Source organism: Agelaius tricolor, unplaced genomic scaffold (genome assembly GCF_023055355.1).
Source record: "Agelaius tricolor isolate 1412-34295 unplaced genomic scaffold, bAgeTri1.0.p SCAF_16, whole genome shotgun sequence".
NCBI classification, from domain to species: domain Eukaryota; kingdom Metazoa; phylum Chordata; class Aves; order Passeriformes; family Icteridae; genus Agelaius; species Agelaius tricolor.
This window is the reverse complement of record NW_027269276.1, coordinates 12,957,213-12,983,073: the sequence shown is the minus strand read 5'-3', so window position 1 is coordinate 12,983,073 and position 25,861 is coordinate 12,957,213. Positions and strand designations below refer to the sequence as shown.

The 25,861-nt window shown below is 40.3% G+C and overlaps 1 protein-coding gene across 5 annotated transcripts in view; it reads left to right on the top strand.

Moving 5' to 3' along the window:
- Nucleotides 1-25,861, top strand: part of RAB27A (RAB27A, member RAS oncogene family) — a 32,924-nt gene that overhangs the window by 1,332 nt on the left and 5,731 nt on the right. Inside the window, exons 1-5 of one of the 5 annotated variants that reach the window (XM_071441578.1) lie at nt 763-1,007; nt 11,335-11,452; nt 19,485-19,718; nt 23,667-23,839; nt 25,410-25,495. In XM_071441578.1, coding sequence (XP_071297679.1) covers nt 23,687-23,839; nt 25,410-25,495 — 239 coding nt within the window. In that variant the 5' untranslated portion in view covers nt 763-1,007; nt 11,335-11,452; nt 19,485-19,718; nt 23,667-23,686. The other 4 variants (XM_071441577.1, XM_071441579.1, XM_071441576.1 and 1 more) reach the window with 4 other exon arrangements.

Genomic DNA, 25,861 nt, shown 5'->3' with positions numbered 1-25,861 from the left:
GACATGACATTACATGGGCAGAGGCTTTAAACTGAAAGAGGGCAGGTTTAGATTAGATATTGGGAGGAAAATTTTACAGTGAGAGTGGTGAGTCACTGGCACAGGTTGCCCAGAGAAGCTGTGGCTGCCCCATCCCTGGAAGTGTCCAAGGCCAGGCTGGATGGGGTTTTGAGCAGCCTGGTCTAGTGGAAGGTGTCCCTGCCAATGGCAGGGAGTTGGAACTGGATGGTCTTTAAGGCCCCTTCCAACCTAAACCATTTCGTGATTCTAAAAGAAAATGCTACATATTGCCACAAAAGTTCAGTGCCATCACTGAATTACTGAATTACCCCAGCAGCTTCCTTTACAGTATCACTAAGTATTGAAAAGGCTATTTTGAAGAGGTCTAGAAGGCAGTTCCTTTGTAAATATCATGACTGGAATTGTCCATAAAAATGGCAGTTGAGTTTGAAAAGCCTCAAGAAACAGGGTGTCTGCACGGATGCAGGTGGAAAGGGTTATTGATGCAACTGAGTTTAAGACTCTGCTTGCTGAATTCTTGAGGCTGCTGGATTTAAAGCGTTTACTGGGGAGCTGCTGAGAGTGAAGAGCACTCTTCCCTCGCGGGGGAAGGCAGGCAGCCAGCAGGCGGCAGGAAGAGCTCATTAAACCACAGTGGTGTGCATTAACCAGGCACCGCGGATTTTCGCTGCAGAACCTGTTTTGCCTCTCATGAATTCTTACTAACCGCGCGAGATCTTTCAGGGAGGTGAGGAGGGAAGGGCTGAGGAGCCAGCCCGGCTAACGCCGCTGAGCGCCGCGCGGTGCTGCCCTCGGGCCGCGCTCAGCCCGCCCAGGTGGCCGCGGCGGGGCCGGGACACGCCGGGGCGGTGCCGCCCGGCCCGCCCCCACCTCGGGCTGTACGGGAAGTGATGTTGCCTTGACGGAAAAGACACGGTCGGAGCCCAAAAAAAGGCAGGTGCGGCGTGACGCGGCTGCGGGAGCTCCGGCGGCCGGGAGGCGAGCAGGTAGGGCGGCAGGGGAGGCGAACGGGGCAGCGAGCAGGGATGGCTCGGCTCGGCCGGGCTGGCAGAGGGCTTGGTCAAAGCCCCGGGACGGTGTTTCGGGCGGGGAACTCTGCGTGCCGGCGCCCCACGGCTCCGGAACAGCGACTCGGGCTTTGACAAAGGGGCCTCGCTGCGGAGAGGAGAGCGAGCCGTCCGTAGCCTCGGCCTTGGGCCGCCCCTCAGGTGCTTCCCCTCACGGCGGCTGCCGGGAGCGCCGGCAAACAGCCCCGCTCGGGCCTTCCTTCCCGCGCTGCTGCTGCGGGAGCTGCCAGCTCCCACCCTCTACACCTGCCTTTCTTTCACAGAGGAGAAGTGGACTGCATGTCTGGTTTAAATTTTTAAAAAGGCTTTAAAAATGGTCAGTCGTTGTGAGAGCACCATAATAATGTTGTATCTGCCTAGTCGGGACTCAGATCTTATGCGTGACTATTAACAGACCTGTTGCTCCTTTCTGAGCACTGTGTGTTTGTGTAAGGGAGGCTTCGTGCTGAGAAGGCCCTTCAGCCTGATTTGTAATGCTTGGGCTGCATTTACACTTTGGTGATCTTGGATCTAAGGAAATCTAAGTCCATTAGAAACAGCTATTGATTTTCCTTACTCTGTAAGTAACTAGAATATGTTAATATATAAGTGGTATTTTTGATGGTGCTGGCAAAGTATAAAGGACATGCTTAGAACTGTTGAAACCACTCAATTTTTATGTCTTAGACATGTATCAGGAATTTTGTGAGCTTTCTGACTCTTTGACTCTTCTAACACTTCCCTCATAGATGGTGCTTAGGGGGTTTTCATCAGGATGACACATACATGTTTGGAGTTAGTTCTGAAAGGTGATGTGTTGCTGCACTTATAGGTTTTTCTTTGAAACTCTACAAAATCTATACTGCCCTTTCTTGGAAACTTAATCTGACATAGACATCTTCTCTCAGCCTTTCTTTCTTGTCACAGACTTTTACTAATTTTGTGAGTGTTCCCAGTATTTTCTAGCCAGGGAATAGCATATACTGCAACATGCATTTCAAATGTTGATAGGTAAATGTAGGAATGGTATTTGTAATGCTAAATGAATGTCTCAAAAGCATGGTTAAAAAGATGGAAAAAAGAACAGCATGTTCCTGTGTTTCTTGTTCAGGGTTCTGATTTTATATCTACTTAATCTCTTGCACAAAGGAGTTTGGGAGAGAGGGTGTGCTAAAACTTACGCTGGTTTAATTTCACAGTTAACAAAATTTCCCATGAGCAACCAGATGTCTAAAACCAGACTGTAAGTTTGTTTTATCACTATCGTTAAACATGGGAACACATGAATTTATCACTCGATTACACATTTCCTTTTCTTTCAAAGAGAAGATAAGGTGAGATAAAAGAATTCTTAAGTAGCATTTGACATTTACAGAAACAAATATTACGTGCAATAATCCCTCCGTGCCTTTGAATTCTTGGTCGTGCTGTCCCTGCCGGGGATCTCTCGTGCTGGTAAATGACCAGAGAGGTCCATCAGTTTCCAGCATAACCCTGCACTTGCAGATCAACGTCATTACTAAGATCACTCTGTCACAGTCAACAGAGGTGGTTAGAATTTAATTTAATCTGAAAAAACCAGGCAAAATTGGCACTAGAGGTGGAATATGAAGAATGAGAACTCCTTTTCTCCTGTTAATGTCTCAGCAAGTAATTAAGTTGCATTTATAAATAATTAATCAAATTAATCAAATATTCTCATCTGCATTAAAGCTGCATTATTGTGCTCTGCACATGTGGTTGGTCCTGCAGAGAGTTATTTAGATACTTATAGGTGAACTTTTCCTGGGCTGGGCATACATAGTGCTCTGGAACTTGCTTTTGCTCCCATTGCTTTGTAGACACCACTCAGTGCTACAGATACAATCTTTGAGTTTACAGCACTGGCTTCAAACATGCCTAAAAAGTTGTTTAAGTAGAGCATGGATAGATAAATTCTATAAGGCAGCATTTTAGCAGAAACACTTTTTTTTTTTTCTATTTATACAAATATATTCCCAATCAGTCTCTCTGGATATAGCATCTGGTTTTGAGGTTTCTTTTCCTCATTTCTTTTTTTCTCTTCTTAGTCAGAACTGCATCCCTGTCAGGAGGCAGGACTAACTTGAACCATGTTAAATCAGCTGAGATCACTTAATGATTGAATGATCCTTTTATCTCCAGTGGAGCTTTGTGAATAAGTCCTAGCCCTGACTTTCTTTTCTGGAACACCCTTACATTGTTGTATTTTCATACATAAAGCATTAGAATTTACTTTTGATTTATAGTAATAAGTAGTCTCAGTGGCTGTGATTTATTTTCCAATCTAATAAGCCTTATGGCATGTAGATTAAAATATGACATATAACCAGCATACTTTTTTCCTGTGGTGTTGGTGTGGCTTCAAAGGGCTGGGGATGCTTTGGGGGGTGTGTGACAGTTTTGCATATCCTGGGTGGTGGAATTCTTTTCACATACTGGTGCATTTCAGCACTCTGGAGCTGACCTAACAAGTTCTTCAGTATTTTAGTCTACAGGAGGAAAAAAAACCAAACAGGCAAATGTCCTTGCTTCTAAGACTCTGAGGATAATATCAAAGTGTAAACCAGTGCAGTGATATTTTCCTGAGTTTGCACACCCATTTCTCATAGCTGTTTTCTTTCTCTATGTCTGATACTTTTACTGATGAGAAATGGGTAAGAATAAAGCATGTCAGAAAAAGGCATTTGTGGAAAACAACATGAAGACTGGTAGTAAGGTAGCAAACTCAGCAGGAGTAGAGCTTTTCTAGAAATCTGTGATTTGCAATGGACAAAAGAAGTTGGTTAATATGTAATCAGTGTTTTAAAATTAAAAGTCAAGTTTGTGGGCACTTGCAAAAAGTATTTTGAAGATAACTGTACACTTCTGCAGTAATTCTTTGTGTAAATGTGATATGTGAACGAAAGGACTGTAAGGAATGCACCTTGCTGAAATATTTTATGTGCAAATGAAACACTGGATGGATATAAGGACACTGCTACACAAATCAAGTAGCTGAGTCCAAATTAAGTTTGGAGATTGTGACTGCAGTTTTGCAGCTGTGTACTGCTATTGGTTTCAAAGGTGATTACAGGATAAAGGATTAGATAGCAAAATAGATAAAACCTGACTCTTCAGTGATACTGTCAGGTAAGGAAGCTCCATGGGTAGAAGCAATGCCTTTTATTAGGGTAGTGTATTTAGTTGGAAAGGATAGGCTTTCAGGTATGTAAGCTCCTTTCAGGTTTGAATTAGAAACAGCAGAATGTAAAGCAAAATTGAAAACAATGGATGTACAATTTTTATAATACTTTTATTAAGCTTATGTCATTAGAAGGTGGTGAAGGTTCTCTGGAGCTGTTGTCCAAAGTCAGCCCAGTCTCACTCTTAAACCCTGGCTCATTATTTTCATTACTGTGGGATATTTCATTGGGTTCCCTCATCACTCAAAGACTGTAAGGAAAATGGTTGCTCTGTGAACTGAAAGGAGGAAAACAATTCATTCCAGTAACATCCTTGGGGAAAGGGAATATTTGAACTAGACTGAAGGCTGCTGGTGGTGATAAGGACTAATAAAGCATGTACGGTGGCTAGGGGGGAAAAGAAAACTTCATTCATTTTTCTGAATAAAAATGCAAGTTTTCCTGTTTTCTCTTGTCTCCAGCAGTCTTGCTAGTATGGTATTTTATGTTGGTAGTTGCTGAGGGAAATGACCTTTCTCCTGGAGATCCCTGCTGATAATTGTGTGACTGTCATGGAGTGTGGTGCATTTTGAGAATTCAGGGTATCGCTCAAGGCTCACAGTGGTGGGACTGCTTGTGCTGTGAAATGGTTTTTATGCAAGGTTTGCATGAGATGATTTGCTGCTACAGGTCTTGCCAGTGGCTGGTGCTTTCCATGTCTGCTTGGAAACCTAGATAACATTCAGAATGCAGATTATAGCAAAAAACTGGATAATTGGGGTCTTTTAATGTTTTTTATTTTTCAATTGCAAAGGCTAATCATAATTCCTCCTCCCCCACCCCCACTTGTTTTGTTTTAACCAAACTTTATGCATGCCTGAATGTGACCCAAAATACAGGTATCAGGGCAGTCCTAGCCCTGCTGGTATTATCCATTTCCAACAGATTTTCTCATGCAGCACTTTCAGATCCTGTGCACGTAACTGCACATGCTCCACTGACTTTCTCCTCTAACACTGATTCAGCTTGACAGGTCTTTTCTGTCGGGGCATGGACTGTCTGACTAATACTTAATTTTTTCATATTTTTTTCTTGGAATGGTGTCAGGATAGACATCTCTGTACAGAGATGGTGTTAACCAAGTTTGAAGATAGTACTGTCTGATTTGATGGTGTTTCTTCCGAATTTTGTAGCAAAATTCTTGGAATTTTAGATTGGATAAATATAAGTTGGAGTTATTAAATTAAGTTAGATGTTAAAGTAGTAGTTTTTAAAATGTTCTTTATCTGTGAAATGGAAGAGGTGAATATAAATCTTTATTTGATAGTTTTCTAGAATCATCAGTTTGGATATAGCCCACAGGGCTGGAGATCCTGCTATGAGTCAGGAGGAGCTGCAGAGCAGGCTTTGAAAGGCCTGTGAAAAGAGCCTGCTGCAAAAGTGGAATCATGCTTTTTAGTAGGTTTTGAAACAGAAGACAGCTCCTCCTCCCCCAGATCTGAACTGCTGATATGGCAAAACTCCACTGGTTTTATTCCATTCACTTTTTAATAATAGATGTGCTTAAATTTCATTTGCTTATAAAATAGATATAGTGTCTTTTAAATCCAACTTGAAAGTAAATGTAAAATTGAATGACTGTCACAGTATGTGCTGCAGCAGGTACAACCTGGGCAGCTGGTGGGTTTCCCTTGCAGAACTGGAAACTCTGCCAGCTTTCAGAGGAAGCACGCATCCCAGTCTTCCCTTTGTCTAATCTGCCATTTTTTTGCCATTTTTTCACAAAGTGTTCAGGAAGTTCAGATCTTTGTGGTTTCTTCCCCTCTGTAAAGGAGTGTTAAAGCTGATCAGCAGATCAAATGTTGGGGGAGAAGGCAGAAATAATAGAAATTCAGTGTCTCTGCCCCTCTCTAATGAGCTTTGTTTCCTTAGGAAATCAGGCTAAGAGGCGTGTCCTCATTTCAGCTTTGTTTTTAGCATTGCAAATTTGGAGCTTTGTTCCAAGAAGTCCTTATTGCATTCATAATCTCCAGTGTGGTGTGTTGAGCCTTAGGGAATTTTTCTTCAGCCTAGCATCCTGTGGGAGCATGAAGAATGGGAGCAGTGATGTTTTTAGTAATTGGGAGTCACCCAGGGAGTGGAATGGGGCCAATGGAACTGAAAGCCCTACTTTGGTAATGTACTGCAGAATCACCACCTTTCTAAGCCCACCCCTTCCTCCTGCACACCCTGAGGGAAGGCAGATCAACCAGTCAGGTTAGTTAACCTGGGGAGTCACTGAATAAATGGTAATATGAAGGAGCTCTCATATTAATGGTGCTCATGCTTTAAGAAATGATAGAAAAAAATAGGCATCACAGGTGTTTAATTTGGTTTCATGTGCTTTATTGCATGGAAGATCAAACAACACACTGAAGAAGCAATACTTTGCTGTAGCTCAGAAGCAGCAGACTTCTCTGTCTGCCACATAGTTCACATAATTAACCTTTCCATTTTTCCTCCTGAGAGCAGAGTTAAAGTGCAGAAGGCACTGTTGACAGCTTGTGAGGACAATGATGAACCACTTGCCCTATTAAGTAGATCAGAAAAGATGTGAACAGAATCTTGTGCTGGAAAGCAAACCCAGCACTGCTGAGATTGGTTTTCAAATAACTTAGATAGTGCCAAGAATAAACACATATCAATGAAGCTGAAGTGTGGAGAAAAATATGACAGAAACTTTCAAAGGTGTATTGATATAGGATTGTAAAACATTGAAAATCCTTTCTTAGGTAGCTGTAGTGCACATGTTCCCTTAAATGGGCACAGCAGCTTCCTGTAAAGAAACTGTTTTTTAATTAAAAAAGCTCACTTAGTCATCAACCCTTTAAAGTAGATAAAGATCATTGATCTAAAATGAGGTTTGTAGCTCTTCAGGCTGAAGATAGAGACATCAGATTATTGGTATGCTTTTACAGCTCCTCACCCAGTGCAGGGCTGCTGCTGTCTCCTGCAGTGCTGCTCCAGCTGCTCTCTTCATGCACTCAGGCCTGCACTGCGTAGGTCTTACAAAATGTGAACCAACACAGTCTCACAGAAGAACTGTAGCACATCATAATTCATCCATCTTTAGGTTAAATGTTCTTTTGAGCACAGATTATGTAACTTGAGTAGTGTGAATGTTGCCAAAATACCATTTCCTGCATACAAAATTATCACATTTGCTCATTTCACTCAAAACAAATAATAATGTTTATTCATACACTTTTTATTGCTATTTTAAATAAACCTGGTTTGACCATTTCTTGGTGTTGTACCATCTTATACAGGGACATGTACAACAGTATTTTTTAATACTGTTTGCTTTCTGATATTTCAGAACTGTAATAAGAGAGAACCTGATTCAAATATTAAAGGGTTCTTTCCTTCCCCTTTTGATTCAGATCTGGAATAGGCATCTCCACTTGGCTTTGCCTTGGGACAGACTGCATAATACAAAGTGGTGTGGAGGCAGAGGATTGCAGTTTTGACAGAATTGACAGATCAATTAGAATCACTTGTTTGGGATAATTTTACTAATCTTTTCTGAGGTCAAATATAACCATATATAAATCTCATTTGGGAAGCAGTCTTTTGATGTTTTTTTCTGATGACAGAGTTTGGTCTAAAGTTTTTTGAAGTGCTGAGTACCGAGCAGCTGCAAAGGATTCCTGTCTTTAGGCAGTATGATGTTCCATGAAAGCAAAATTGATGCTTTTCATTTGTTGATTATTTTACTGTTAACTTTTTATTGTTGAAGAGACCCTGGTAATTCTTGCAAGTTAGTTATCTGGAGACTCTCTTGGAGTGGATTGTTTTTAAGAACCTCCTTTTTATGTAAAATGCTACAGATCTTAAATATGCCAATGCTTTATCACATGCAATGCTAGAAGAAAGCTCTGTCCCCATTACTAGAAATTGCCTAGATTGGCTTACAGTTGAAAGAACATAATGAAAGTTTTACTTTACTCTATAATATTGCTAAATATTTAGCAGTTGTGCCTTTGGGTAGCAGGAAGACCTGCCTGACCTACTTTTATTTTAATCACTCAAGGGATATTTCATGATTTGGTCCTGGCAAAGTTCAGCTATAACAGTTCTGATGTGAAAGCTGATTTTGTTAGTGTGGGTTGTCTTTTTTTAAAAATTTTTAAAGGATATTGGTGAGAGGAAAGCAAAAGAAAAAAGTCTTTTATATGGAATTTATCTTGTCCTTTTAGTTGTGCCCTGAAGTACTGGCATGCTACTGCAGAGCAGGGGCAGATGACACTGAGGTTAGGCACTGCTCTTGGCTTTGGAAACAGGGATGTGTTCTGTAGCATTATCTGAAATGGGCTGTTACTAGATCCAATTCTTCTCTTATTCCTCTCTCCAGTGGCAGATGTCTTTATTTCTGCAGGCAGGTAACAATCCAGCATTTTTCTTACAGAAGAAACATCTGCTACAGGACAGTTTGGACACCTGCAACTTTTCTCAAGGAGTGTGTGAAGGCAAATATTCTGATGCTTATACTAAAGAATGCTCCACACTGTTCACTGTGTTTAACTCCTCAAATTTTCTCCTGAATTCCTAGGCCTGTAAAGCATAGAAAAGTTTTACAAGTAAACCATAAATTCCATGCATCCAGATCATCTTAGTCATAAAACTTGTAAAAACGTTGGGAATATTGAGTAACTGAGCAGATAGGTATTCCTTTGTAGGGCTGGAGCTTTAAAACTACATTTCACAGTTTCAGTAATTTTGATGCCCTCCATAAAGTAAGAAATTGTCCAAGCTCCTTCAGCCCCCTAGGCCTGGGGTAGCAGTGGGAGGAAGGCTCACCTTGGGCTGCCTGCAGTGGTTCCTGTTCCAGCTGTAGCTCTTGGTTCGTGTTTGCTTCCTGCCACCACAGCAGGGCTGCCTCAGCTGCCTGTGCAGCACTTGCTGAGAGGCTGCAAACGTGTTTGTTGAAAAACAGAGATTATAAATAACCAAATATTGATCTCCTTCCAGTTTATAACTCCTAGTTTGAAATCAGCATAACTTCACCCTCACAAAGAAAGCTTTATTTCAGCTGTACCTTTCTGGCAAAGTCTTACTGTTTTGGATAAAACTCTTGCCTGGAAGGAAGGAAGAATTAGTTGGTGTCCCTCACACCAAGTTGGTGAGAGACAAGTTGAGCAGCCTCATTTCATCCTGAAATAAAACACTGAAGTCTGGGGATTATTTATGAATTGTTTTCCCATTAAAGATGGCAAACATCTGACTATATGGAAGAGTTTGAACTCCATTTACATTGAGAGAGATTGAAGTTGAGGCTTCCAGACAGTTTGTGCTTAGTGTGTGTGCAGTTACCCCCCAGGGCTGCTTGCAACATGGCAGGAGAGCTGCTGCTTTGTCTGTCAACACTTCTTATCCTGTTCCTCCTTCTGCACTCTGGAGCAGTTAGCAGACATTCTAGTGTGCTTGTGGTCTGAATATTTCTTCACACTTAAGCAAATGTGCTGGTATTGATCAAGGAAGCAAGAAGTTAAAGATTAAAAATGTGCATGTTGCTGAAAATTGAGCACAATTCTGTTTTTTAATTGCATGTGGGAGCAAAAAAAAGGGCCTTTTCCTCTAAAACTGGTGAAATTTTCAGAAGATTGGATTGAGCCAAGAATGGATAGAGTTTTAAAAAATTACAACCTGTAAGCAAATGTCAAAGAAATGGATTTTAGTTAATGCTGGAAAAATGCTAAGGCAGGGCATGAAAAAGTGTTCCAGCTCTGTATAATACAACTTAGATATTCACCAGGGCAAGGAAAAAAATTGCCTTGATTCACATGAAAAGAGTCAAGATAGTTGAGCACTGAAACAAGTGAGAGTTAAGAAGCTTGTGGAGTTGTCTTTGTTACTGGTAGATGAATCCATATGTTAAATATTTGTAGCAGCCCGTCTGCAGCACTTCTTAAATTATAAGATTGGAGACTAGCTGGAGACACCACCTTAATTTCCTTTCTTTGCTGCTCTTGAAGCAGCTTGAGGAAAGAAACTGAGACAAGAAAGGATTGTGCAAGGACACTTGTCTGCAAAAGCTCACATCAGCTCAATCTTACACGGTGAGTGCAAAAGTTGCTTTGTCCACAGCTTTCAGTGCTCTCCTGTGAGCATCTCTAATGTTGGGGTGTCTGAGAGGGGACCCCCTCGTGGGGCTGTGAAGGTCCTGTCTCATCCCAGTGCAGGGCTCTCCATGCAGTGAGTGCCTGGTGCAGACACTGGTGCTGAAACTGGGGCAGACCTGTGGATTCTGGCTCTTGTGAACTGACTCATTGAAGAGCTGGTTTACATGTTAAAGCAGTAGCTTTATTTCCTTGAAGTTATTTAAATGTTTAAAATGTCTGCATGTGTGTCTTAGGACCGTGCAGGGACAGGAGCTTGTAGGTTTAGTGTCTGTGTTTCAGAAAGTTTCTGGCAACATCCTCACTCTGATCTCTTCTTGGAGCTTGTTGCCATCAGAAGTGGTTCAGCAGAAAGGACTGGACACACATGCCTACAATGCTCAATGGTACAGCTGCCACTGTCCTCCCAAATCCTTCCAGATTTTGCTCACATGGTCTCTCTCTGTGGTGTCTTTGCCAGTTTTGTAATCAGTAGCTTTTTCTGCTGTCTGTAAAGGTGAGAAGTAAAACCAGTTTGGGGAACTTCGGTGCTCTCTGTATTTCAATATAATATTCAATATAAATTTCAATATAAGAGACTACTGTGTTTGCTGTATTTTATTTTTTTGGTATACTTAGAAAAAGTTGTGCTCACACATTGCAACTTGCTCTCCCTAAGACAAGGAGGAGGGTCAGTAGTTGATGCAGAGGTTCGAGGTGTATTACCTGGTTTAGGGAGATCTAGTTAGCTACTTTGCTAACTTTAAAAGGGGGAAAAGAGATCACTTGATCGGTCAGCAAGACCACATGACAAGCAGCTGAATGTAATTAGGTGGGGAGGGTGCTTGTGTGGGGCTGGCAGCTTCCCATGCCCCGTGAATGTTAGAACTATTAGTCTGAACTACACTGTTTTGGTTTTATTTCTTTCTCTGCTGATGCTTCCTGTAGATGAGAAATGGCTCTTTTTGCATGACTATGGTATTCAAGAGATCTGACCTGTGTCAGGAAACTTGTCAGTGAAGCACATTTGGAAAACTACAGATCCATTCACAGCTGTTAAACCTGGGTATGTAAACACTTTCTCTTCTCTGTTTATTTTCAGAAGATTTATCACATTGTTTTCCTTGAGCTGACTGTGCCAGCTGTTCTGTTCAGAGTTTTGAAACACTGTTGCTGCACTTTAACAAGCTGCCTGGAATATTCTGATTTTGAGAGTTCAGCATTGCTGCATCCTCCTGTTCTAGAGGGAAAAGTAAAGCTGGGGAGTACACTTGGGTTATGTAACACAGACTTTGGGGTTGAATAACAAAACTGCAGCTCTTTTGTATGCATTTATCATTGCTTTTCATAAATAAATCAGTCAGACTTAAATACAAACCAGGGGAAGTTTATTAACAAAATAAATAAATGACTGCAGTGAGCCATGTCTCGATCCAGGAGCCATAAGATGCCTGTTCTGGTCCCAAATCATCAGCCTACATTGTCTTCTGTGGCAAACTTGTTCTGCAGGGAAGGTACAATTAGACCCCTGATAGTAGAGTGTGCTGTGCAAAAAACATTTAAAATACTGAACAAAATAACTCAGTATTTTCAAATATTGCACTGCTTGAATTTTTCCCCCCTCTGTTTCTTCCTGTGTTCCTATTAGCATTTAAAGATAAATTATACTGAATAGAACAGTCCTTTAGAATGACAGGGTTTTTAACTGCCCTGTGCACCAACGTGTTTGTTACCATGTTTGCTAAAGGGATGATAAAATGCATGAATGTGGTGTGTTGCACAGGCTGTTATTTTTAATTATAAAAAAAGATTGACTAGCAAGGAACCATGAGAGCTCATCTAGTTCACATTCCTTGTTCAATCATATAGTAACAACTTGAATCTTAAAATTAATTATCATAAAAGCAATAGGAAGGTGGGCTGTTATTCCTGTGTTTTGTTTCTCCTTTGGAAGAAACTCAGAATATATGTACCCACCTGACTAAGTCATGCCATGCCACCCCAAGCATGATTTTGTAATCAAGCATCCTTTCTAGCCATGTGTTTACCAGCATTTTTCTAATCATGAACCAAAACTCCAGTTTTTATAGACTGCAAATAACCAAGGAGGAGTTGTTCAGAGAACAGAAAACAGTATTCTTCTCCACTTCTCTGGAGGTCACAAGGCTTTCCCAGGGTTTTATTTGATGTCTAGCATTGAATGTCTTAAGATGACTTTTCTCCTCCAGATCAACAGATGACTTGTGTTTATGACAGAGAAGTGAGACATTAATAAATGTAGTTCAATAAACATATTTTCTTACTGTTTCCTTATAGTCATCCCCAGTGTATGAAAAGTTTATATAAAATAAATGGGAAAAAGGATTTTGTAAACAGTGATGCTTGGCTTTCTGTTTTTGTTTTTCCTGTGCTGTTTGGATAGCTTGGTTGTTGTAGCTGCTTCACTGTAATTTACTGTTACATAATACTTTCATTTATTGCATTACATGTGCATTTTGAATGTGTTACACAAACTATTTCTAGCACATTTTAGTGCAGTGTTTTCTAATAGCATAAGTTATTTGAGGATTAAATTTTGATAATGTTGGAATTTTTTTTACACTGCAAAACAATATGCTAGCATTTGGTGCTGCTACCCTTTCCTTCACCATAGTCTTCCTGGATTTCAGTATAATTGCATGTTTCCCACATGTCTTTCATTTATAACAGTCTTAAACAAAATAGCCTTAGTAATTAAGCCTGGTAAAAACAAGCTGGGAATCTAATTCAGCTAGGCTTCTTTAAGCATGTCACTAACAATGGCATTAAAGAGAAATAGTAACTTTTTCTCCTTAAGAAAAAAAAGTTAAAAAAAAGAAGACAAATAAAAATTCTGAATCTATAGAAAACTTAGAATGACCTCAAAAAATCTTAAAAGCAGTTAATGGAAAAAGATCTGGAAGTAGCTTAGTAGGAGGAGAAAAATAAGCTCTAGACAATGGGAAGGAGAAAAAGGAGTAACTTTTATTTGGTCTCCTAAAATGTTTTACTTCATAACTAAGAAACAGTGTAGTTCCTGCTTCTGAATTTGTTTAAATACTGTGACATAGGGATAAAATTTCTTTTTAAAAAACCTGTTTTGATACATTGTGATGCAAGTGTTGTTATAAATAGAAAAACTGGGATCTTGGTGAGGCAATTCTCTAGGAGGGAGTGGGTTGGTTAGCACAGCTCCACTATAGGCACTCCAGCTGTACTGATTAGTGCTGAGATTTTCTTTTTTCACAAACTTAATTTATTTTTGAGACTGAAATCTCATTATTGGATTCTTAGTTTCTTCTGTAGCAAATCACATGCACTGATTTAAAATCAAACCAAATGCTGCAGTCTTTTAGCAGAAGATGAAACACCAGCACCTACTTTAATGAGACTTTTCATATAGAAACTCTTGTGGGACAGTGCCATTGCATACTCCCATTTTGTTGTGACTTGTTCCTATTACTTACCTTTCTATTCCATTCTTCATTTCAGAGGTTTGATGCCTCTCTCAGTTATGGTGTACAATTGTTCTGTGAAGTTGGTTTGGCAGTTTGTGTGAGATTTTTGAGTTCCTCACAAGCATACAACATTTCTATTTGGTGTCTCACCAAGCCAGCACAGTCTGTATGCACTGTATGGTGCAATAATTGCATACACGTTTCTCTGACACGGTTTTCAACAGGAAACCTGCACTGCTTGGATCAATTAGAGCATTCTGACTGGCAATTTATTTTCATCGAAAAGCTTTGTGTATTTTTTCTGGAACTTAGGTTATAGAGGTGCTTGTTCTGTAAGCTCACTGCTGCCTAAGCCATTTATTAGCTATAGACAGAACCATTCTGAATTTTAATTGAAGGCTTCTAAGGGTAGAGGTAGGGAATTGCCTGTTACTGTAGGTCAGTTCAAGTGAAACTTGAGGATGCTTTGTGTGCATGAAATGTTATGAAAGAATTCTTTAGGAAGGCACCTACAGCATGAAAAGCTGGCAACAGCTGCCAGGTTTCAGATGAGGCTTTACTCTAAAGCCATCTTGGGCCCCTCCCTCCATCTGGGAATAACTAAAAGGAAAGGTATGGGCAAACTGTGGCATTAGACTTGTGCTGCTTTTTGCTTTCTTTGCTCATATATTCCTATATAACACCAATTAGTGTAAGAAATTCTGGTTTGCTGTGCTGTTTATCTCAGGAGTCTTTGCTGTGTATCAGGATTTAACTATAATTCATGCTGTATTACAGGATTCTGATCTGAGCAGTGAGATAAATATTGTTGGCAACTCAGGTTGAAAAACAGCAGGCTTTTTGAATGGAAACTTTGTGTTGAGCAGATCAGGCTGCTAATCAGTGCTTCTTTTGAATTATGCCTTCCCTGAGGCTCTAGAAAGCTGTGCTAGGACAGGAATTGAAGCCAGCATTTTGCCAAAGCACTGTCTGAGTAGTTTGGCAGACAGCAGGGCCTCAGGAGACGGCTTGGGCAGTGGTAATTTGTGCTGCAGTTCCAGAGCTGTTCAAGGGAGGATAGAGTGGAAGCAGGGGCTTGGCTTTCAATTCCTGAAAGAAAAGCCCACTCAAACACTGTAGTTTTAGCTTTGCTTTGGTTTGAGTCACACTTTTGAGCCACAAGCATGCTCCAAAGTGGCTGTGTCTTGCTGTCACACAAAGATTCCTGTGAAGATTTCTGCTTTGCTGTTAGTGACTTCCTGAAGAGAACAGGTTGTGGCCTATTGAATACAGCCTATTTCAGGCAGAAGTGGTGTTTTATTATGTAATGGGCATGTTAAGTTATGGCCAGTGTATTATCAGCAAGTTATTTCTAACCTTTTCATAGCATTTATGAGACATGGAAGTATCACATACACTCGTTATCTCCAAACATATTTACTGAACAAGTCCTGCTCAGTACTGGCTGAAAAATCTCTTTCTCAGACTGTAGCTATTACAGACTCTGAAATTAAAGGCTCATTTTCTTTTTGAGACCTCTTAGGAGCAGATTATTCACAGCTGCCACTCACCTGTCAAACTCTTTGAAGTGTCTTGCTGCCAACCTGCACTGCTCTCACTGCCTCCCCATGGCAGCATGACCTCAGGTAGGTCCAGTGAGCTCTGCACCTGCAAGGATGCTTCTGTCAAGATTTTCTGATCTTTAAAAGATTGGGAGAACTGAATGCTAGCTGTGAGCCTCAGTTTGATCAATCTAGATCTGTCCTTCCATCTCTGTCCATTGTGTACCCTTCCTAGCTTGGCATCTCTGACTGTCCTGTGATGCTGGATTTGAGGAGTAGAAGAATGACCTTTTCTAGTTGCTGGACAGGGTTTTAACTGACAGTTTCCCATGCTTTCCCACAGACAACTATGGACTTATTTTGTCCTTTTTGTTACATTAATTTAAGAAATCCCACTGATTAAATATTTTCACCAGTAACTTATTATTCCTAATGTTGTGCCTGATATTCTTAGATAATAGAGTTTTCCATCTCACTATTCATGGATATGGCTTAGTTGTTCAGTAACTTTGATAACCAGTAAATCTTCTGGGGAGCAGGATGTTTTCACTGGTTGCTGGAAGAATGCTGACATTAGTCCTGCTCCAAAAGGCCACGATGCCTTGTGATTAGCTGCTTTCAGAAAACTTCTGATGGACTTAAAAGTTTTTGGGTATTTCAATGGCACCTAAATAATGAGAAAGCATTTAACTTGCTGAGAAGTAACTAGAAAAACAGAATGTTAGAAATCCTCTATACTGTGACCCCTGTTAGTTTAGATCTCAATTTTACAGAAAAGCAATAATGCTAAAGAATGGCAGTGGCTGCTGAAAATAAGGTTGTTGAATCTTCCAATGAACTGCCAGATTAGCAAGGAAAAGTGTTTACTTCCTGTGAAAAACAAAACCCCCATGTATTTCCCAATCCAAAGGATGAAAAGGTGGATTAAATTCTGCACTGCAGTTCTTTCCTGCCTCACCCTTTTGTTTTCCCACATCGTGTTAGATGAATGATGTGGTTTTATAGTCCCATTTGTATCATATTTGTGTGGTCTTCACTTTTATCTAACCATGATTAGGAAGCATCTTCACGTGTCTGGTAGCTGAGCTTCTCCATTGACTCCTAATTGTCCTAATCAGGGTAATTTATTTTGCCAGATTATTCCTCTCTGATGCAGGATGTATCTGGTATCATTCATAAGCTTGGCAGTGTAACCTCTTGGAGAATTATTTTCTGTATTCCAGGTTATCTGGCCTGGAATATGAAACAAAGTAGAAGATAGCTGAGAACTTTCTTGTTTCAAAAGAGAAATATATCTATGTCCATATTGGGTTTTTTTAAGAAGCAGCAAATATTTTCCTCTGGCCATTTACAGTGTGTGCTTTAATGGAATTAAACAAAGAGGATGGGCTGAGTGACATCTATTGCAGTCTACTGAATCACCCATATAGGCAGAGCACAACTTACACTTTCTTTAGCATGAGTACCTGCACATGTATTCTTTGAGATGCCATTTCAAGAATATTCTACCTGCACATATGAAACTGCTTCCTTTTTCGGCTTTTAGATTTTTAGCGTTTTTTTAAAATTATTATTATTATTCCTCTTATTCTGCATTTTCATGTGTTTGCTTATCTGCTGGAGATCTTTATCTCCTGGAAAACCAAACAATTTCTTAAAGAAATATGCAATTCTTACTATCCTGTGTGGTTCTTATTCTTTTCTCCTTTACCCTTTGGTGGTTATTTCTGTGGGCAGAGATAGAAGTGTGCTCTCTTTTCTTGCCCTTCTGAGTTTGAAAGTGCTGCTGAATTGGTGGGTGGTCAGAGTCATGAATATTTCCCACCTGTGAATATGACCAGCTTTGTGGGTGAGACCCTTGTGGCTCCTGGTTGTCAGAAACGGTTGGAAAATGTGTATATCTGTGTAAGACTGTCCTTCATAATTCCTTGATCCTGTGAAGAGTAGGTACAGTGCAGTGAGATATTCCAGATGTTAAGGTTGGGCTGTGAGGAAGGAGGTGGATCCCCAAGTGGTCAGAATCGTCACATTAGGGAGGTGCTGAGCATTGCTCTGGATTTCCTGTTTAGAAGCAGTGAAAAAGCACGGAAGCACTTGGAAGCCAGTGTGGCTTAATGCATTTATTAGAGGAAGAGGGGAATGGTTGAGGATGAAGTAAGAAGTATGGAACTGCTTAAAAGAAATTAAAAATGCTTGCTTTACTTTCCCCAGTTACTCTGGAGTTGATTCACTTTATACAGATGTTTCAAAGCAGCTTCTGATGAGAGTGCAAAGAGGCAACTTGTGAGGCAAAAGCTCTTGTTCCCAGGAGGGGGACAGATCAACTGTTTTCATCAAATAGCATTGCAAATCTTCCTGTATCTACAGTATTTCTTTACCATGGAGCATGAACATGTTAGGAAGTGATGAGGGAACAGAGATGGTGCTGTGCTTTTTGCACAGAAGTTGAAGCTGCATGAAGATCCTCCTGTGCGGGGAGTGTTGAATAACCAACTGCAACATTCCTGCCTTTATTCTTTATTTTTTTCCAGTTCCATGCTGCTTTTCATTCGTGTAACTGAGATAACCTTTGAAATCCAGCTGCCTGATTGTTGGTTTGGTGATGCTGAAATGCAAATGCAATTGCAAAACTAACTGTTGTTTCATTTCCTGGCTTCTCCATTCCTAGTGTCTCCTGATTTTCTGGAAACATAGTCCAGAATCTGCTGTTTCTTGCCTGGCCTGTTGTGCAAGATTCTCACCACATCAGACCTACTGCTCCCCTTTTGTGCCCCCTTTCTGGGTGGGATCATCATTTTCTGTATCTCCTGTAGTAACTCATTCTCACAGTGCTTTGTGTGCCCATCAGTTCATGCTCTCAAAATGCTGCAGTTGCAGCAATAGTGAAGAATGGTTGTACAGCACCTTCAGCCAAGTAAAAGTGACATCAGTGTTTGGAGGCTAAACATTCCCAGCTGTGTTTTTGTACCTAGTTTTGCAGGTTCTTATGTATTTTGAGCGCCCTTAAAATTATTTAGATCTTTCCAAGAAAGAGGCACTCCTTGGACAGTGATCCTGCAATTCATTAGAATTTGTCTACAGTTGAAACTAAAAACATTGTAACAGTAAAATGTCAGGCAGAACAATTGAAAGCAACCGAGGATTTTTTTTCATGTTGTTTATGTTACAGAAAAGGCCCAGAAGTCACAGAAAGTGTCATTTTGACCAAAACTAAAGTAAGCCAGGTCATAGGTTTTCCTAAGAAAAACAATAGTGCAGTTCAGAACATTTTGGTGAAGTGCATACTCATTAGTTCTCTTCCCCCAGCACAACAGGTACTTGAGTTTATGAACAGTTGTCATGATGTGCTTATATTCCACTTGTATGGATCTGGCAGGTTTTAACAAAGCACATCTAAGCAAGTGCTGACTAAGCAGGAACATTATTTAGGTGTCTGTCCCTTGTTTGGACAGAGCTGGCTGGTGTCTGACTGACCAGTTCTCCAAGCACTCGGCTGCTGCTGGAGCCTAGAGCAGGGTGAGGCTGAGCAGGAATGTGGTTATTGCCTCGCTGCAGCGTGGTGGCAGTGCTGCTGTGACAGGACTACTGACTTACTCCTCTGCACTCTGCATCACTTTCTCAGTTTTTCTGCTGGAACAGATGGAGTGACACATAAAACACTCTAAGTGTAATTTTGTGTAGTGCCTTGGTGAAAAAAAAAATTGTATGAATTGATGTTCACTTGCAGAAGAATCAAATCTGTACAAATCCCACCGAGAGACCTGTAGAGTCTTCATTTTCTGTCTTTGGGGGATTTTGGTTTCATTCTCCCCAATGCCCATGTCAACTTTAATCACCAGCATGGAGCCTCAACAGAAAGGAAACAGTTTCCATTAAAGACTGCTCTATTCTCAAACCAGAGGTAAAAAATGTAAAGCTATAACTGAGCAGGTGTTATCCATCATTATTGCATTTTTGAATGAAAACCCCTGCTGGGAACAATGTAATTGTTTAAAGATGTGTGGGTGATTTTGCAGCAACTTTAGATCTGTTCCAAGGCAGGTCTTGCACAAATCTCTTTTGAAATGCTGTTTGCCTCTAGGAATAAAAGGGACATGTGAGCTGTGTAATTGCTTGCCAGCCATGCAGTGAGGCAGCACCCTGCTAGACACAGACACGGGCACACCTCTTTATCTCTGAGCACCCATCAACGTGGATGCAAACAGCTGACACGTAAGCCTCTTGGCTGTGTGCTGAAGAGGTGGTGCTGGAAAAGTACTCCTGCTGGAAGTACTATCTCCAGTGTGCCCTAGCTGTTCCTTTTGCAGGGTTTGGGGTAAGTGGTATGCCTTACTTTAAACTGATGTGCTTGAGGATTGTCTGGTTAGGGGCACGATCAGATTTCCTGAATTTTACACTGTGTATGTGTGCATGTTTTTATTGCAGATCGATGCTTTTTGGTTTTGTTTTTGGTTTTTGGGTTTTTTTTTTTGCTTGTTTCCATGTATTCATCTCTTTTGCCTTCTACCTTTTTCCTTCTTTCCATCAGCTCAGTAGCAGCACAAGAGTTGCATGTTTTGTGTAAGGCCAGTTCAGGAAGCATATTCCCTATTCCCATACTGCACGGGGGAAATCCTGCATGCCAAGCCAATTTCCTTAATTTATACAGGAGCAAATCTGCCATAGTCTGGAATGTTTTATCACACAATAGTGCTGTCATATCTGTGTCCCAGAGGCAAAAAGATTAACCCATTAACACTGATGTCTGTAATGTGAAAGTACCTCAGACTAGGAAATGCAGGGAACAAGAAGAGCACTTGATTTGGAGAGAATCCCTTCTTGATAAGGCCTGATCTGTGTGTGTGGAGGCTCCAGAGCAGCAGCTGTACAGGCACAGCTCAAATGCTGGCTGTGGGGGTCCTGTCAGCCCTGGAAAAGGCCAGTGGAGCTTTTCCAGCACTTGTTCATAGCTCTTGTCCCTCTGCATACCAGGCAAAGTGCAAAGCCAGAGCTGAATGGGATTTCAGGAGGGATTTACAACAGGCAAAACTGTGGAGGGCTTGATGTGGAGCTTAAAACTGTGTCCATTGGTGATTTTTTTTTTTTTTTTAACCAAGGAGTTCTTACTCTTAGAAGCAAGATTTGGGAACAATTTTGTTTTGGTGGCCTGGTGAATTCTAATTGTATCATTAGTTTTTTTCAGAATCTTCGTTTTCTACCTACTACTCTCCTGTTATATGAGGTATGGAAAAGTGGAAGGAAAGACTAGAAAGTGTGAAGCAATAAAGCCTAATTAAAAAAAAAAAAAAAAAGCAAAATTGGAAGGAAAAAATGGGATGGGTTTTAGTAACAGGGCTTTGATTTTTAAAAGCTTCACAGCAGTGAATACTTTCCAGTGAATCTATTCTTATTTCTGTTATGTGAAACTGAATGTGTCTGGACACTAGGACTGCAGGTCTCGGAAGTGGAGGGTGGAGATCACTTTTTAAATATTTGTACAGGGAGGAGGACAAGGCTTGAAACTGCTATGAAAATAGCTCTTTACATGTCTCCGAGGATAGGTTAACTCTGCAGGGTTTCACAAGAACCACTCCCTGGAGATATTTGAATAATAGATTGACTTTGTGGGGTGCAATGAGAGGTGTGTGCATTTCAAAACCAGAGGAGAAAATTTCCTTCTCAAGCAAACCTTTTAGAAGACATTTTTAGAACCCTTCCTGTGAAGGGTTCCTCACCCTCTGTCAGTCCTTTGGAAATTGTATTTTGTACCAAGCACAGGGAGAATTGAGTGGACCAAATGCTGAGGCGTGTTTGTCCTGACAGACACTTTACAAATCAGATATGACACTAGTAATACCTTTTTTTGCCTAGTCTTGACCTTTCTGTTTTGGCCAGAGCTTTCACACAGCCCTGTCCAGTGGAAGGTGCAGCTGAACTGTAACAGTTCCCTACAGCTCCGTGGCAGAGCTGCAGTGCCCTTCCTTCCTCTGTGTGGTCTTGCTGATGGTAAATCAGCAGTGATCAGCTGCACTGTCATTGGTGCTTGTTAATAAAAGTGTGTTCTGTACACCTATAGCCACCCAACAGAAAACCTCTGTGCAGGTGGCATAGCACAGTAAAAGGCATGGAGCAAGCCTGTCATCATGTAATATACTGGCCCTAAGATTTACATCTAAGTTTTTAAAAGCAACAATTAATTTAGGGATCTTGAGACTGAAAGAACATGTGCTTGAGTAGAGGATGAGCTTACACAGCTCTTAGCCCTTTGAGAACATGAGGGCAAAGGAAACACCATGTGTGAGACGGAAGTCTAAATAAAATGCAGTCTTTAAAAAAATCCATCTCAGTTTTTTAAAATACTTTTCCTTTTCTTCTGGTACATTTCAATGAAAAGACTTTGGCAGAGCTACAAGATACGTGATCTGGTTTTACTTTTTTTTCCCTTAGCCAACAGGAGAGAGGATTTATAAAATGAAACAAGTGCCCCAAAATTATTCTTGCTGATACATGTGAGTGTGTCTAATGGATCAGGGTTCTTAATTTCTTCTGAAAATGTTATGTCAGTGTTTGTGCTACCTGTTCATCTTGCTTACTTGAATACACTGCTCCCTCAGACCTATGATGTGGTTGCAGTCCTGCAGTTGTGGTGCATTTTTGTAAAATGCTCACTGATAATTTTTGCTGCAGGGCTCTCCCTTTCAGCCTTCTACTCTATTGCAAAACTTTGGTTAAAACACAGCAGTAGGATGTGAATTAGCCAGCTGTGGGGTAGTGGTGAGTGTGAACTCTGTCACCTAAACCCCCTTCCTGCAAGCTTTTACTGGCATCGATGGCATAATGTGAAATACACGTTGGCTGGGAAAGGGAGACTTCAGTGCTTTTCAAAAATGGAAAAACGTGTTAGCTGCTTTCCACTGACTCTTCAGCTGGAGAATATCTGGGGTAAATCTGACCAGTCTCTGCTTTTTAGTAAGCTGCTTATGGCCACATCAAGCAGACACAGTTCTGACTTGTAACCAAGAGCGGGACCATTATAAAGGTGTGAAGCTTTTAAATGGTTATGGTTTTAGCTGAATGGTGGTGATTGACGCCCACGTGCTGGAGACACAGTTTGTTCCAGACCTCAAGCTGTGAGTTGATATTCAAGAAATTAATTGGTGTTTTGCCATTGATGTAAACTACTGCAGTGTTTGGCTTGAAATTAATATCTTTATCTAGTACAAGCTACAAGTACTTTCAAAAATACTTACAGTTGAAACAGCAGATATTACTCTTTCAAAATTTTATTTCATAGTCTTTTTTTTCTTGTATTTTTGGCATCTTTTTCTGTCCTTCATAAGAGGCAATTTTATGCCGGTTTTCTGTTGCTTTTAGAGTGGTTATTTTGGGCTTATCTTTTCATGTTCATGTCTTTGAACACAGCACAAGGCAGCTCTCTACTGTTTGTTTTGGGGGAGGGAGGCTCGGTAGCTACTCAACAGGAAAGTGCCAGTGCACTTACATCAGCTTTTCTAGTACACATGAGATATTCCAGTGATTTTTGTTACACATTTTAGTTGTTCCTGCACTTAGATCAGACTATAGAGAATATGGTTATTTTTAAAAAGGCAGAAAAAAGAGAGAAATTTCTTAAATGTGTAATGAGCCATGGAAAAAAATGTGTGTGTTTGTTTAATGTCAATTCAGGATCAAGATTTAGTTTGAGTGGCTAGTTCGCACCACAACACAAACTTTAAAAATTGAGAATTCTTCTTCAAAACAAAAACCTCAAGTTTTTTTTTTTCAAGACTAAAAAAAATAGCTATTAATAGAAAATTACTTTAAAATTTGTTTAAATATAGTGGACAGTCCAGGAAAAAAATTCTTTTTTTTCATTTGTTACTAATGCCATAGTGAGTACGAAAATTGCATTGCTAGTACAATTAAGAAGCTTTTGCCAGCTTCCAGGAGGATTAAAAACAGTTCTGCAGTTTCTGTTCCAGATACCTTGAATAGTTTGACCTTGATTTTCAGTCTTGCCTGAAGAAGTCAGAATTGTGTTGCCTTCCCTTTCCAGTAAGAGGAATGCAATAAAACTAAAGATGCACTTTTTTCAGTCACAGCTGCATTTGATATTGGTAATTTGTGCAATTGAGAGTTTAAAGTGAAGTTGGTGTAAAGGAGCACAGAACTGGCCCCACCACTTGCTGCTTTGTAGTTCAGGGAGTGATTTGTGTTTTAAACATTTGTCAGTCGTCCTGGCAGAGCTCTGGACTAACTGTTCCTTTTTGCTTTGCTTTTTAAGGTGCCGCCTGAATTCTCACTATGTCTGATGGGGACTACGATTACCTCATAAAATTCCTAGCACTTGGTGATTCTGGAGTAGGAAAGACCAGCCTTCTTTACCAATATACAGATGGCAAATTTAATTCCAAATTCATCACAACGGTGGGCATTGACTTTCGGGAAAAGAGAGTGGTGAGTTTATATGAAATGTGCTACTTGAAAATGGTGTCTGTCTGTGTGCAGGCCTGCAATCAGTGTTATTGTGTGCTTCATTCTGTGACAGGAAAGGCCTCATCTGACCTGGCTGTATTTGTCATTGCTGTGTACAGACTCATTTCCCCAGAAGTTAAAGAGCTGACTTTAAGAAACCATTTCTTTCTGCTCAGCAGGTGTTGATGAGTGTGTCAACTCTGTGATTAGTGCACACAGGACCTGGAGTAGCACTTGTACTGTTGAACTCTTTTCACCAGGAAGGACTGAACTGTAGTAAAATGTTTTTGCTGGGTATGAACTGAAATGGCTACTGAACAATGGTGCAGTTTTTTAAACATGCAAATTAAATGGTACATGCAGCTGATCTGGCTTCCTAAGCAGTCACCACTAGCAGAGAAAAATTATGAAATATAAGGTTGCTTTTTTCAACCCCTGAATTGTTATTAAACTAAGCAAATGTACTTCTCATATGAAGCTGAGCACTAGAATGCCATAACCAATTGGATGCTGGTCCTTACTGCTCTGAGAAATGGAGTTGGCACAAGCTTTTTGTTGTTATGTACAGCTATTAAATGTCTTTCATTGTAGCCTGGTGATTTCCTGTGTCCAGAAATCTGGATGGGGTAATGGGCTTTGTGCAGACTGGTTTTTGGTGCATGACATGCACCACAGTATTTCAAGGACTAGATATCTTAGTTAAATGCCAAACTGGTCCCTTGAATAAGTCAATCTCCCTTTAGTGGGATCGTAAACATGGTGGTTTACTTGATCAGCATATTTGATAACTCAGGATAAGGTTTAGGCTTCAGAGCTTGAATCTTATAATACATAAACTTGCTGAATTTGTGGAATTCTGAAGATCTGTTTGTAGCTCTTGTAAGCTTAGATACAATGACATTTGAAGGTAACGAAGATGACTTAACTTGAAGCATTCTAAACAAGAAATGAATCTATTTTTATCTGATCCTTCCAAGACTAATAAATGCCCTTATTTATTTTTTCATGCTGAGCAAACTCTTCAGCTTTTATTTTTATCATCCAATTTCTGCTTTATAAGCTGTGATCTGATAAGATCTACCCTCAGCAATTTTTCAGCAGCATTTTGGCAGCTAAGTGGAGATGTCATTATCTCTTGAGTATATCCTGTCTGCAAATGAGGTTCTGCTACTACTACAAATACATTGCCAGATAGCATTGTTGCTTTCTTATATTTTATTTTGAACATGATGTAAGGTAGTAAAAAACCCAGAAAATCAAAATATGAAAATTAATTTTGTCTCGTGGCTCTAAATATCTATCTGGAGTCCCTAGTCTATTGGGCCCTGGTTTTGCAGTTTCCCTTTTACCCTTATTTTTAAATATTTAATTGGATGCAATATTAAAATGTATCTCATACTACTTTTGCCTTACAAAGCAGAGGATTGAGTTGTAGTTGGCATCTGTGCATCAGCAGTGCTAATTTTGCTGCATTTAATGACTTTAAATGTCAGTTCTTTTGTGTTCTGTAGCAGCTGGACTGGTAACAGTCCTGCAAATTTACCTCTTCCAGGTGTACAGACCCAATGGGCCGGATGGTGTTGGTGGCAGAGGACAGAGGATCCATCTTCAGCTCTGGGACACTGCAGGGCAGGAAAGGTATGGCCCAAGATTGCAATGGGAGCTTACTGTAACAGCAATGGAAAGCTTCCTATGGGTACCCAGTAAATTCTAACTGTAATTTACAACTGTAGAACACAAAACCTGTAATTCTTGCTTTTTAGTCTTTTTTTTTTCATAGCCAGCACATATAGATACTTTTAAAGCTTGTCTTTTTAAAGTTCTCTGAAATTTCGGTAAATATTTTGATGTCTTGGGAAAGTCAGACAGGCAAGAGCATCTCAAAGGATTCTTTTCTATTGGCCTATCAAAAGACTAGCATTCTTGTAGTTGTTAATCTTACATTCAAGGACTGACGTGTATAGGGGATAAATTTTTGTTCAAAGTTAGAGTTTAATTATTGTT